The 14,969-nt window shown below is 45.6% G+C and overlaps 1 protein-coding gene across 2 annotated transcripts in view; it reads right to left on the bottom strand.

Moving 5' to 3' along the window:
• Positions 1 to 3,240: 3,240 nt before the first annotated feature.
• Positions 3,241 to 14,969, bottom strand: part of LOC134422247 (collagen alpha-1(XIII) chain-like) — a 61,501-nt gene continuing 49,772 nt past the window's right edge. For both annotated transcript variants that reach the window (XM_063164228.1, XM_063164230.1), the window contains 6 exons: positions 14,829 to 14,882; positions 14,499 to 14,552; positions 13,722 to 13,757; positions 10,963 to 11,049; positions 6,976 to 7,014; positions 3,241 to 3,985 (listed from right to left, as the gene is read on the bottom strand). In XM_063164228.1, the coding sequence (XP_063020298.1) occupies positions 3,953 to 3,985; positions 6,976 to 7,014; positions 10,963 to 11,049; positions 13,722 to 13,757; positions 14,499 to 14,552; positions 14,829 to 14,882 (303 nt within the window). In that variant the 3' untranslated portion in view covers positions 3,241 to 3,952. The remainder of the gene's footprint in view (positions 3,986 to 6,975; positions 7,015 to 10,962; positions 11,050 to 13,721; positions 13,758 to 14,498; positions 14,553 to 14,828; positions 14,883 to 14,969) is intronic.

Raw genomic sequence — 14,969 nt, 5'->3', positions numbered from 1 at the left:
AAGTGTCCCAGTACCAAAGAATTTGGTGTCCAAGTGACACAAAGATGAGAAACAGCAGTGCCAATGACACAAGCACTCCAGGTGTGGGACAGGCCATCAGGGCCGTGTTTCCTGTAGCTCTGAGGATCTGAATGCCAAAGGGGATATCAATGGGACTTTCCGGAGGAGCTGAATCACCTGGATGGGGGACGGCAGAGCATCGAGGGAAACCCCACAGCCACTGGTGATGGAAGCGTGGAGAGCCGGTGACATGCACAGGCTGTCCCCATGAACCAGGAGCTCCCTCCCGCTGCTGCCCTGCTCAGCCTCTGGAGCTGCATCTCCAAAGCCTGTGAGTGCCGTGGGGTCGGGCTGTGCCTCCTGCATCGGGGACAATCTTGTGGGGTGGGCTCAGGCTGTCCCTCCCTGCACCGGGGAGGATCTCAGCCCTCTTGGGATGGGGCTGAACACAACAATGAACGTTCTGCCTCAGTTTGCCCTTCTTTAAACGTAACGCTGAGTGAGAACAAGGAACAGCAGAGCCAAGGGAGTGCAAACGGGACAGGTCATCAATGAATGCTGAAGGACCAGGCTTGGAGAAGCCTGCTTTATGGTGGCCTGCACAGTCTTGCTGCCGAGCGTCTCCCTCTCCTTTTCACTGACATCCCCCAGACAAGACTGTGGAATTCACAGAGCAAACATTCTTCTTTTGGAAGGTTCAAAAAAAGGGTGAAACTGCTCTGTCTGTGGCACTGCTAGTGGGCTGCAACATCAGGGTAAAAGCAAATCTTTGCAGGAGAGCAAAAGGGACGATTTACTGAAGCAACGTTTTGAAACATTACTGTGAAAAAACAATGGAATTATCACAAAATGGAATTTCACACTCCCAGCAAACCCCCACTGGAGACAAGAGACTGACAAACAGCATAGCATGGAAAGCAATAGTGTAAGTTGCACTCCACAGGCTCCACCATCAGTCCTCTCGTACCTGCCATTACTATCTAAGTTCCTAAGCTTTTAAACAGTAGTTCAACAAACTCATGTTTTGCAGGAAAAACAAAAGTTTAGCACGTTTTTCTTGAAAAAAAAACCCTGCAATATTCTAACTCAATTTAAAAAACAACAAACAAAATTGTAAGAAAGCTACAAAACTACACTGTCCTGCTGCCTTTTAAACAGTAAAAGCTTTACAGTCAACTCCAAAATAAATCACAAACATCTAAAACCTTAATTCGTGTTTTGTCACGATGTTCTCATCAGATAAAATGTTTACCAAAGCAGGCCTACAAGGAGGGAGGGAGGACAGCAGGAAGGGTAGATAACAGCAGGGAGTGGAAAATGATCCAAACGTGACCAACTGAGATTTTCTGCAAACGCACAAAAGAAAGCAGTTCTTTTGTCTGGATCAGACATCTGGAAGATACAGGGACAGAAAGAGGGGAAGGGAAGAAAAAACCCAAAGTGTAAAAGAAGGGGAGACCTTCATCCAGCAAAGCATTTGCACATAGGCTCAGGGTGAGGCCCAGCCTAAAGCTAAGTGTGAACCCGAGTGTGCTGCTGGATTCAGAGGAGGGAAAACAACAGCAAACAGACAGTAATACTTGAGCAGGTACTCTCCAAGAACTTGCCACCTTCAAACAAACGTTTTCCTCATTTAATTTTTCAGCTCTTTCTAGCCAAGCCTGCTATTCCAGGCTGTGGAAGGTTTTGCTGAAGAGGACAGAGCGACTCTTGCCAGACTTCACTGCTTTCAGACAGACCACCGAAGGTGGGAGGAGACCATTTCCACGCGGCTGGTCCCTAACATAGCCCTTTGGATCTTTGTAAATGTCAATGAAGCGTTGTGGAGGGAGCCTTTTGTCTGGGCGAGGTCACTGGCACCTGGTCCCTAGGTGTGGCCTTTGGGGATGTGTTTATCCCCACAAAAACGCGTTTGCCGACAGAAAGCACCTTTTCACTACTGAACTTGGGGAGAAAAAACAAGACAGGAATGTCCTTAGGACATTTTGGGTGAGGAACTTCTATGTACTTATTCCAAAAGCCCATTAAAAATATACCTAAAAGAAAACACAAGAAAACAGAATAGAGCAAACCATTTGCCCCCAAAAATCATTAACAAAAAGTAAAAGTAACATTATCAAACTATATATATATAACGGTTTTCATTAAAAAAATAAGGAAAAATGCACACCCTACCGCCTGCAGTTCTGGTCAGGTTCTCCCTCCACCCACCCCAAAAAGTAAAAATCAAAAAAAAAAAAAAAATACAAATAAAATAAACTAATGTTTCCACCAGCCTGGTTCTTAACTGAAACAACTTCTTTCCCCACTACTCTATTTCCTGAACACAGCTGTTAGAAACCTCATTTAAAAAAAAATCTCCAATTCTTTAGATGAACATGAAAGCAGGACTTTTCCCCCAGTCTTGCAAACCTGGACTTATTTTAACAGTAGACTTTCTGTGCGTTGGAGAGAGGAGATGGGTGTCAGGTACAGGGGTCCTTATCAGAAGATCAGAATGATTCCACTCGTGCTGACAAAGAGTGCTTGAATCTGGGATTGCTCTGGGTTAATGGCATCCCTTTGAGCTGGAACTCAGCACTTTCTCCCTAGCTGTAATGTGAATTGCTTAGCACTTGGATCTGTCTAATGATTGAGATAATATCACTCATTAGCTCTAATAACAATGGCCCTGGCTCACCCAAGTATTTCAACATGCAAATGGCATCCTTTAGGCCAGCAGGGAATCACTCCCTCCAAGTTAAATACCTGGTTTCGTTCTTGGCCAAACGGGATTCCCAATGCACTCAGCAAAGGAGAGATGTTTTGTCAAGTTCAAAAGATGGGTACTTATTTTAAATTCGGGTTTTTTTTTTAATAAATTGCAAGAGCTGTGGTGGAAAGATACTTGAGCCTACATGCTAACCTTCAGCAGTGGGGGCTGAGTAAAGGATGCCAGGTTTGCATGGCAGCTGGCAGAAAGTATCCAGGTTTGTATATTCTGCCCTTCAGGCTGGGAAACGTCTTCTGAACCCCTCAGCACTTTGCCAAATCGTTATTGCCCTTTAGCGAACATATTAAAACATGTAACAGTGGAACTGAACCTTTGTAATCCTTCTTTTCCATCTGGATGTGCATCTGTGGAGATGCACCCACAAAAGGGCCTTTATGGGCCAGCACAAAACATTTCTGGAGGGCTCCAGCCAAAGTACATCCAGAGGGTGCAGTGGAGACCAAAGCACAAGTACAGCAAGTAAAGGAATTAGTCAGTAAAACCAGACTTTCTCCACACTCCATATTTTTCTCTTCTTGACAACATATTTCATGCCTTCAGAATCCAGTATGGTTTTAGAAAACCCAAACAAACCAATGTCATTTCCTTATAATTAAATGGGAGAAGAAAGTTTGTGATGAAAAGGTTAAAGATGGAATCATCAATGACACAGGTGGAAGTTTGTCACCTGGTAACCAGAAATGGTAGCAAAAAGTGTTATCACATCCTCTCTGAGCAGCACTCTGAACTGAACACAGTTCTGGGGTTTCTCTGCTCTTCTAAAGAGAAATCTTCAAGAAGTATTTCTTTCTTGGATCAAAGGATCCCCTCCCAGAAATATTGTCTATGTCTTGCACTCATTTATGCAGCTGCTTCTGGAAAATGAGCCTAATCCTTCATCTGAAGAGTCTGACCACAATAGTAGAGTGAAGTGAAAATGACCAAAGAAAAATAAAATAAATGGTGCCATTCTCAACCCCTGCCACTGGCCTCTGGGAGAAACCAGAAAGCAAAGCAGAAAGTGCTGGCACGCCGAGCTCCTGCAGGCCCAGCATCTGGGCACACATTCCTGGTGCCCTGCTGAGGAACTCTTCCCAAGCTCCAGGGAGGCAACTTGAAAACATCTCCAGCAAATCTTCAGGAAGGTCCTCCTTCTCCTTTCCCTCTGCTGCCATTTCCCAAGCTTCTGCACCCTCAGACTCACTTTCTGGCTATCAGCCAAGGAGTTTGACCCTTGAAGTGGCAGACAAAAGTTTTCACGTGAAAACAGACAGGTAGAATTGACAGGAACCCACAGCAACAGCAGCCTGCTTACAGGTTTTAGTAGGGACAGAGCCTGAAACAAATTGCCCCACTCAGGGTGGTACAAACGCAGCTGCCCTGCTTGGGTTTCTTTTGGCATGTAAGGAGCTTAGGGGTCTGGTAAGAGCTGCAGGTCAGTGCAGCACCACTGATTTGAGCTCTCTTGTCTATCCCCAGGGGCTGCTGAGATTGTATCAGTACTGGGGCTGTGGAACAGCAATCCAAAATGGTTATCTGGTACTTCAGTTAAGATCCCAGGCTATGATCTGCCACAGCCACAGGGAACATTTGTCACCATTTCCCCAACCTTTAAATGAGTGGGTGCCTTACACATTTTCCCCGTGGTAGGTAAGTCTTTGCTGACCTAAGTCAGGTACTATCAAGAGTTCAGGCAATTTCAATTTAAGCTCCCTTACACCTCCCTCTTTCTCACAAATAGAGCAGTCAAAAAACAGCCCAAGAAATAAAACAGGTGCACCATCACCCTGAGAGTCCTCAACCTTTCAGGAGCTGTGTCAGGACAAGGTGGGAGATGTGCACTTGCTCTGCTCTTGGATCAGATAAAAACAACCAACAGCAATCCCATGCAGCGCAATCACAAAACCCAGCTACACAAAAACCATGCTATGCAGACCAAAGGGAACAGGAAGCATTGGCAGCTTCTCCTAGGGATCTCTGTATTTTTAAGGATTAAGAATAGCCAGGATTTGTAAAGGGACTGAAGCATTCAGACATCCTACCATCAAGATCAGAGCAGGAACTCACTGCTGCTGCTCTAACCTTGCAAACCCAAAGCACAAGAGCTACACCTGGCTGGGTCTTTAGTAACTGCTTTAACAGGTGTGCAATTAAAACACAATTGGCCCATTAGGTGTTCCAATTAGTTTCACAGCTGCAAAGCCTTTAAACAGGGAGCTGGGGCTTATATTAACAACATCTATTACTGAGAAAGAAACCAGAGAGAATCCCTCAGTGCTCTGTGGTCCATTTTCTTTCTGTGCCGTTTCAGCTGCAGCACACCAAGCATCTCATGAAAACATCATGCATGGAAACGTTTCATCCCAAGTACAATGTTGGCTTGAGAACAAATAGTTGTAAATACCATGAATTAGTTTAGGTCGAAAGTTGCAAGGAGTTTCCTAACTGCGAGGGCACTGGAGTCGGAACAGCCTGCAGGGCAAGGAGGGAAAGGACACAGGGCAGTGGAAAACTCCCTGTTTTCAGATGAAATTCAGTAAATTTCTGAAAGGCCGAGTGACAGATGGATTGCAGCAGTCAGAGGCTGGGCTGGGATCCTTGGGCAGGCCCCAGCAGCCCTTTCCCTGGGTACAAGGGAACTACCTCCCTTACTCTGTCACTTTATTATGATGGTGCTAAAAGGCTGCTTGGAATCCTCTGGGAAATTACCTGATAACAGTTTGTGAAGAGATGAACAGGTGAATAGAGGGAGCAGGACTTGAGTGGATCAGTCTCGCTAATAAATCACCACGTGTGCTTCTCCTTTGGGATCATTAAACACTGGCAGCTTCCCCTGAGACTCCTGCACTGCATTTTTTCCCTCTCTGAAGGGCAAGGCAAGTGGAGGTGTTTTAGGGAACAGATTTAGGCTCCCACCTTTCCCCTCACACCCTAAGCAAAGCACACTGTTATGCTCACTTTAGCCTGGTAGTATTTTCCTCTGCGTAGTTTAGACTTGAGACATCAACACAGGTAGGTCAGGAAGGATAATTAAGATGTGCATATGCAAATGAAAATTACACACTCTGCAAATTTGCATGCGACATTTGGTTAACATTTTACAAAGCCACATGGATTGATTTTACAAACATTTGTTAGGATACCAAGGTATGCTGCGTTATGCTTAATTTGAAATAAGGCTTTAATTAAGCTGTTTGAAAGCCTACAATTTAGAAAGGGATGAGAATTTCTTGCCAACCAGGGCTCCTTATCATCAGGGTTATTCCAGATCACAGGAGGATAATTGTAAATCATGGTGTCTCTACATTCCCAGTGCACAGGACCACTAGGAGGTTTTTCAGCAACACTTTAATTCATCACAACAGAAGTGTTAATATTTCACTTTAATAAAAAATACATAATATTTTGAAATATTCTTGAATTATCCAGCTTGAAAAATGAAAATGACCTTTAAATCTATACAGGGCAGTTCCTTTGGGCACTTTAAATGCAATAATTTATTAAAGTTCCTATATTCATCATGTGTGCACAAATATCATGTAAATATTACAGCTGTACTCCATGACAAAACAAGCGTAATGCAGACATAGAATCATACAGAGAACTGACAAATGGGGAAAAAGGGAGATCTAGTATTTTCTGTACAAAAAATATGCCACTTTTTGATAATTTGTAAAAATGCATAACTTCTGGCATTTCAGAGAAGAACACCGTATAAAAATAAATATTCTATGTACAGTAACACACACAGGTCAGTCCAGGGTTAGAATCATCACTGCAAAAGAAAACATAAACAAGTGTTAGTGACAGCTCACAGGGCAAGGACACTGTTAGGGAAGCTGGCTCTGGGCTCTCCAGCAGGAAAAGCAGTTCTGATGGATCTCATCAGGGATCCTTTTCCACCTTTCCTGCAGGGGGGCCAGACCCTGGGGAGTGCAGGGGGGGTCTGAGAGAACCCAGCAGGAAATTTCATCTTTGTGCAAGGATTAGAGCACTTTGGGGGCAGGCAGCTCAAAGGCCACAGGTACAGTTCTTTCCTTATAGCCTACAGAGCTGAGCTGTGATATTTAAATAAGGAGGAGTTTTGGTTGCCACTTTTCTGGGATACAGTCCTGGAAATCCCAGCCGTGCATCCACACATCCTCTGCCCTTAGGCAGATCATGGAAAACGTTAGCAGGACCCGTGGCACTGCCAACTCAGCACAGCAGCATTTCCAAATTACCTTATTCCAGCAGCCTTGAACTGGAAGGCCATCTTCTCCCTGTGGAAAAGATGGATGAAACAGGAGTTTAGGACACAGAAAGTAGCACAGAGATGGAAAGGACAGCATGTGTTAACTGTTACTGCAACAAACAGTTTGAACCTGGGCTGGAGGAATAGTCTGAGAGATATTCCTCATCCTTCAGATGACCCAGACTTCTGGCTGGCACAAGCAGTGCAGCCTGAAGCAGGGGCTGGGGTGAAGAGGGGAAATGCCTGCAGGCTGTGCAAGGGACTTATGTACCCGAGAACCACCCTCCCCTAAATAAGGAGTCCAGCCAGCCTTCCTTGAAGGAAGAAGACAAGGAACATAGGAGGTCCAACCCAGCCAGATAAACAGGAAAGTGAGAGGTGGCTGCTCTGTGTCCTCAGGCTTGGCTCTGCAACACTGAGCTTAAAAGCCAATCCCAGAGTCAGCACTAACCTCAGACACTGAGGAGGGTCTAGAAAAAAATCTCCATTTCCTTCCTGCCCTGTTAAAGGGTTTGCTTTGTCATGTGAGACACTGCCCAGTTATCCCCTCTTGCCTCTGGGCAGATCCTGCTCCAGGGAAATTAGGGAAGCCCCTCTGCTGGTTCAGGATGTCTCAGCTGACTCCCTGAAAAGGGACTTTGGCTTCAAAAACATCAGTGGGATTTCTGTGGAAATCCCCTGGCACTTCTGCACCCTTGATGTCTTGGGCTCCATGGCTGGGAAATGCTTTTGTAGATTACTGCCATCATTTCAACCCTGTGCAGCCCTCTTTGATGGGCTAGGTATGACACCAGTGCTAAGGTGCTCTGGAGCAGCAGACAGAGTCAGGTGTCTGACACAAGAAGTCAAATTCTCGTGCTGTATGCACATGGCAGACTCATGGTCTATAACTTTTCCCCAGGAAACCAAAAAAAAATACAAACAGAAAAGCAAATGCACAGTAATATATTGAGAAATGAACTATTTGCTGGAGATGCACTTCCAGGGGGCTGATGTACTGACTGCCATAATGTTATAACAATATTGCTTTTCAAATGCATTTTTTGGACTTTGGTCTCCTTGTGCTGTTTCCTCCCTTTGCCCCAGCTACGTGGAAATACAGAATTCCAACTTATTTACTGGGTAAATGGTGGTGTTCCCATTGGTACACTGGTGGTGACAGGAATGGCTGGTACAGTGCATGGCAGGAGGAGATGGGAGTTAGGTGTATGAAGGAATGGGAGGCCAGGGAGTCACAGCTCAGGGATCAAAGGAACACCAGGGTCACAAGGAAGTGTTTGTTGCAGGCCAATGTGCCGAGAATGGAAACGTGAGGTGCTTGTTAGTACCAAGGATCTCCTTCCACACATCTCACGTGTGCCAAGAGTTAGTTCACAGCCTCCATGAGCTGCACACATGGATGTGTCAGCTGGATGCCAAGCTTTTAACCTAGTTGGATCAAAAAACATGCTTATTCACGTTCCCAAGCTAGCTTGCATGCCAGAACACCATGTATAAAAAATAACAGCATCCATACTTCATCAGATTTTCTGGCAAGTTTCCCTTAATGAAAATAGGTATGAAAAGAAGTGTGAGTTCTAATATGGCCATGTGGGGTGAATCCTCACTGGGAGCAGTGACAAAACCAGAAATGTCACCTGCCAGGGCACTGGTGGAATCCTTGCACCTGTGAAATTAGGTGCCTTACTCAGCCAGAAGTTACTCCACAGAAACCTGGCTGTGATCACTGGGACACAAAGCACATGGCTCTGTGGTCTTCCTCCTTGGAGCACTGTTCTGGGCAGGGGTGGTTTCACCTGGGGCACTGGCACAAGCTTCTACTACCCAGAATTTACAGAGCAGCAACTGAGACTGTGAGTGGTCACTGTCCCAAAGAGGCAATAGCACTCAAAGGAGGGAGCACTGGAAGGGAAATTATATTAGCTCTTCACAAAGCTCAAATAACAAAGGCTTTTAATGGCAATTTCACGGTGCTTTTTTTTTTTCCCCTCAAGAAACGAGGAAAATCTTTTAAACTAAATGTGGCTTTTTGCTTTGGGATGCATTTTCCCAGCTAGTTGAACTAACAAATCCCATCCCTTGCAGATGGCTTCAAACCTCCTTAAGTGAGCATAAGGCTTGGAAAGACCATCCTCCAGCAAACCTTGTCATGCCAAACAGGGCTGGATGGGCAGGGGAGTAAAAGTTTCTTTGTATTATGGAGATGCTGAAACTCTCTCAGAGAGCAAAACATCACCTGAATGCTGCATCTCCAGAAAACTCAGAGAAAATGAATAAATTTATTGGGATACTAAGAAATCAGTTGGGGTTAAGTGTTTCTGAATACTTTTGTCCTACAGCAGTTGGGCTAGATCAGGCACTAATACAATAATAATTTTATTACTTGAATAAGATGGATTTTAGGAAACAGGCAATTCTAAATTCAAGTGTTTTGGATGCTATGGGTACAATTTAGACTTTTGGGAAGAGTCATAAATAGGAATGATCCAGCAGGGAAGTTAAGTGTCCCTATTAATATGTTTCACATGGGCTTACTAATGGGATAACTATTCTTTTCAGTCATCTTCATGTATGGGGTGACTGAGGTCATCCAGAACCATGTCAGGCTGTGCTCAACACACACAAGCCATTAAAAACAGAGTTAATGAAGGACACAAGCACTGCAGCTCCTTGTGAGGAAGCCAAGCCAGTGTAGAGCTGGGTCTGCATACACTGGTTTATTGTCAAAGGGAAGGCAAAGGAAGAAGCGAAGCTGTTGTAAATAAAACCACATTCCAACTCTATTTTCCTCATGCCACAAAGTGCTGCTGACAGCTGTTGGGGATCAGAATGAAGGGAAGGGCCTGGTTCTGACAGCAGCAATGAGAGGGAGGGAGTCTGGAGACAGGTAAGGAAGGAACTGTCAGTGTTTCCAGGGCATGCAGCTGTTTGGGGGATCAGAAATAGCAGCAAGAGGCCAAAAGCAAACGAGCATGCAGGAAAGGGAAGGTACACCATACCAATGGGCATGGGGCATCCAGGCCGTCCAGCCCAGGTAACCCCGGCTCACCCTTCTCGCCTTTAAAACCTCGCAGACCCTGTTCATGAAATCAACCACTATCGTTATTTCAGTCAGTGCCAGGCAGCTCCACGCCCCAGGAGGAGAGGCTGAGTGCCCGCTGGGCCTGGCACAGACGGGGCACTCAGCTGCACACCCACACTGAGCCCTGTCTGCACGCTGGGCTGTGCAGCAGCAGCAGTTTCTGTCATCTGTGAGCCACGAGATGCTTCTCTGAGAGGGTGGGAATGGTGTTTCCTCCATTCCAAAATCAGCCATTCCTCCAACCCTCACTGAGAAACCCAGCAGCTGGATTGCTAAAAGAATGATGCCCAAGTACTTCTGGAATCTGTGGCACTGCTAGCAGATTTCTGGCAGTGTTTGCTGCAGCATATGAATTTAGATTAAAATGTACACATATTCCTGTATTTATTTACTTGTCTAGACTTACAGCCAATCTGTTTTGACAGAAACATCCCATTTAGGGTAACTGAGACTTGTTTTCGCTCTGGGTAGTGCAGCTCAAGTGCCCTGTGTGCTCTCAGGCCATCACATCAGCTGGCTGCTATTCCAAGGCAAGGAACCAGCATTGCAGTTTTGCTGTCAGGTAGCTTTGATCCCATGGAGCATCTCCAGAGAAGAGCTGGAACCAGCAGCAAGGGAGACAGGGCTGTATCCACAGTGGAGAGAGCCCTGCGCTCCCAGCACATGGCACACCCACGTACCCAAACCTTTGTCTGGAAGAGGAAGGAACATAACCATGGTCACTCAGCAGCCTGATCCCTCAGAGGATCACTTGGTCCCACAGGCTGTGGTTGGAACCCAGCTGGGCTTATCCAAATGTTGTACTTTTGCAAGACCATTATTTGTGTTATGATTTCCTTCTGTCTTCCCCATCAACACATCTTAAAACAATACATTTGATGAAACAGGACATACCAACGGACAGGGTGCATCTAATCCAGGTGCTCCTTGGTCTCCCTTATCCCCTTTAGACCCTCTAGAGCCTTTCTTGCCCCTCTCCCCCTGTAAATAATAGTTTAGTCCGAGAAAAAAAGAATACACAAAAGCTTTAGGATCATCCATTTAAAACAAATGTCAGCGATAGTTTAAAAAAGGATAAACATTTAGGAAACATTTTTAAAATCAATTTCCCTCCGAGATGTGAAGATCAATGTTTGGAGCTGCATAAACACTGTGGCTGTGGCTGCAGTCCCACATGGCCAGGGATCCTCACACCACTTCCCAGGGCTTCCCACACATCACAGAGGGCACCTTGGATGGGAAAATGGGATGGAAACCACCCCTCTGGCCAGTGTTGTGCCACATTATCTCCATCTCCAGCTGCCTGGGAAGGTCCCTCTTGCACTGGGATAGCACTGGGAGGCTTTGGTACCCCTCTGAATTCCCATTCTGACAGAAAGTCCCCCTCAGGGAACCATAAGCCAGGGAATGAAGGAAGAGCTCAGCTCTGAGTCTGCACAGTCTGGCTGTTCTTTGGGATGCTCTGAGTAGTGCTCTCCCAAAAAACCTCTTACACCAGGGAGCAGTCCTAGGCAGCACAGCCACAGGTCCCTGATCCTTAACTGGCAGCACAAGGCAGGGCATAGGGTGGCATTTGCCAGTTACATCCACACCAAATCCTGCTGTGTAACAGGAAATTCTCAAAGCTGCTGAGCATCCAACAGGGGAAGGGGCTGCTGCACAGGGAACTGAGCTTAGGGTCCTCATGTTAAAGGAATTAAGGGATAAAATCAGACAGCACAGGCTGCTGCTTCTTTAAAAAATAGTGTTAAACCCAAAGCTGGCAAGAGAAATGGATGGGAGATGAGAGGAAATGAGGAGAAGTCACCCAGAACCAAGCACTGGAATGGAGAGGATAATCCAGGAAAAATGCAGCATGGGTTGCTCTGGAGGAAGGAACCAGGAAGAAAGGTGGAAGAGGAGGAAGGGATAAAGGGGACAAAGGTGGACCTGTAGGAGCAAGGAAGATGCACAAACACACACAAACCCCCACAGCATTAAAATAACAGCAGGACAAGTTCAGGGCTCACACTTTTTCAGCTGGCTTTCACAAAATGCTGGCTGTCCCCACTGCCATTAGTGCCACAGCCCAGGCACAGCCATGCTATCTCCTGCTTCAAGAGAGAGCAGCAGGAGCATTTCTAGGATTTAAAAAGCGTGGAGGAAAAGAGAGGCTTTTGGCAAACTGGGACTTCAGAGTAGGGGAAATCCCTGAACAAAGGCTCAGTGGCAAAGGGGGTACTCTCTAGGGCCCCCTAAGATATTGCACTTGCCCATTCACACTCCTGAATCTCACTTTGCCATTGCAAACTGCAGTGAGGCAGAGTGCAGTCATGCCAGCAGAACTCCCCACTCGTGCTTCCCAGCTCATCCTCTACAAGGAGCTGCAATTTCTCCCAGTTCTCACTTGCTGTTATGCCAGAGCTCAGAGAAATCCCATTCATGAAAGAGCCTTCTTTTAACTAAGGCACTCAGTTGAAAAACCAACTGAAAAAGTCTAGAAATTAAAAATGACAGATTTTAGAAGAAGCCACACACGCAAAACAAAAGTGAAGTGAAAGTTAAGAAGCAAAGCCAGAAATGCAATGATTAAAAAAGGGGAGAACTTTGGTGCTTCCATGACACTTGAAACTTTCTCCCCTAGTTTAAGATGCCAGTTGGCTTAGTGCTGTCCAGAACTGTCCTTTCTGTGCAGAGTAAGGTCAGAAACCCACTGCAGACAGAGGACAGAGAACACTCACTACACATCAAAAGCAAATCTATATAATGAAATCATCACATGGGCACATGCACTATAAAAAATTACACCTCCAGGTAAATTTAGATGGTGTCAGAGCCTTATGAATAAAAGGTGTGGCTACATACACTTGTACTGTACTGAACCTCTTGACATTTATACAATTGTAATATTACAGACTCAAATGCAAAAGTAATTTATATTTCTAAATCTAAATAATATCCAACCACAGCTCTTAAATGTTTTTATCAAAAAGATCCAGATTCAAGGACTTAATAGGCAAGAAAACCTGATGAAAAAGAAGGAGCTTCTCAACAGACACTTAGCAATGTTTATCTTTCCATAACGCTGGTAGTACAATGGGAAAGGTGCCATTCCTGTCACTGGGTTTGACCCAGCTCTGCACCACCACATCAGGACAATGCCTGAGGAGACTTCAGGCCTGATTCTTCAAGAGAAGCAAATTTAATTTATCTTTTCAAAATTTCCATCTTTCAAATTCTCTGCAGGATTGTTTGCTGGAAGACAACCTTCTTTTTCATGCTTCAGGGACAATTTAGAAGTACTGAAATAAGATTTGCTGGCTGCACCTCAGCTGATTCTCCCAGGAATCCCTATTATTCATCAGGAACTAGGTAAGCAGGATTTCCTAAGGCACACCATGCTGGCCTAACCAAGTCCTGTGCTTCAGTCAGAACAGAGGTGTGACCACAAGGAGCACATCAGAAAATCCCTCCTAGAGCCTTCAGTGAGGTGTAGCCCAATGTTCCAGGTGATGGAATGAGCTACAGGTCTCACACCTGAAGCACAGGTGTGCAAAGGGACTGGGCTGAAGGTGTGGCACACAAACCATGCTGGTGCCAGGGGAGTTCACTGGGCTGTCACTGAGTACAGCTGTTAGCAAAGCAATGAAACACAGAGTGTGCTGGGAACTTACCCGGACTCCCTTGTCACCAGGTAGACCTTGTAAACCCTGAAATGCAGCAACACAGAAAGAAACATTTCAAAACAAGCAGATTTCACCATGTTCCCACTAAAGAGATGAATGTGTGCTCAGGATTTTGGGGGTTTTTCCATTTGGTGCAATGGCTATGTCAAAAATAAACACAATTTTTCCAACAGGCAACCTCCTCTTCACCTCCCTCAGACCATGCAGGTGGTAACATCACCACTGCCTACCCCATGGACTCTTCAGATAAGAAACAAATTAGTTATGAGCATGCAACAAACTTCCTTTTGTGTTAAACAACAAAGCCACTCCACGACTGCATGAGACCACAGCACCGACCCCATTTTGCCAAAAGCAATCCCAGACAGTGGAATTAACATCACTGAAGGCAGCTTTTGTCCCTTTTGCAGTGACAACACAGGGGTCTCTCAGACAGGAGCCAGACACCCAGGCTGTGAAAGGTAAAGGAGCTGCTCAAAAGCAGCATTTTGGACTGAGAGACACATCCTGGGAGTCCCACACAGCCTCTTTAGGTAGTTCAAGGACCAAGGTGAATTTACAATTTCAGCCTCCTCCACATCACTCTGAGTCTGCTCTGAAGCTCCTCAGCTTTTTCTGTCCCTCCCATAGTGAACACAATCCTGTAACCTGAGTTACAGCTAACAGAGCTGTGGCTGCAAACACTGTGTCACAGAACATCTTCAGCTGTCAAGCATAGCAAGGAAACAGGTCCAGGAGGTAAATCCCAAGGATTTCCATACTTACAGGAAGCCCTGCTGGCCCCATTGGTCCTGCAACTCCAGGGTCTCCTTTACTGCCCTGAAATGGATACAAAAGAGCAGAAACTGTTCACATTCCTATTTAGTACAAACAGGCAGCAGAGCACCATAGAAGAAAAAGCAAAGGATGCACTTAAACACCTGAAAACCCCCAAGGATGAGATACTGAAGCACCAAAGAGGCCCAGCTGAGGCTCTTGTATGAGCAAGGAGAGGGCAATTCCAGCTCTGGAAAAGCCTGGAGCTCCTCTATACCCCAGAGCTGTGGTATCTTCAGAGCAGTTCTAGAACAGTTGTCAGTTCTGAACAAAACTCACCCTTTCTCCTTTTGGTCCTGCTGGTCCCGAAGCCCCAATTGGTCCTGGAATACCCTGCAGTTGTAGGAAGGAAAACACATCAGTACACTTTTATTTCAGGCCTCCTTAAAGCCAAGAGACACTGCTGCTCCCTTAGGAAAA

The sequence above is a fragment of the Melospiza melodia genome, chromosome 9, assembly GCF_035770615.1.
Source record: "Melospiza melodia melodia isolate bMelMel2 chromosome 9, bMelMel2.pri, whole genome shotgun sequence".
In the NCBI taxonomy this organism is placed as follows: domain Eukaryota; kingdom Metazoa; phylum Chordata; class Aves; order Passeriformes; family Passerellidae; genus Melospiza; species Melospiza melodia.
Note: the sequence above shows the minus strand (reverse complement) of the source record. Positions and strands in the feature narration are given on the sequence as shown.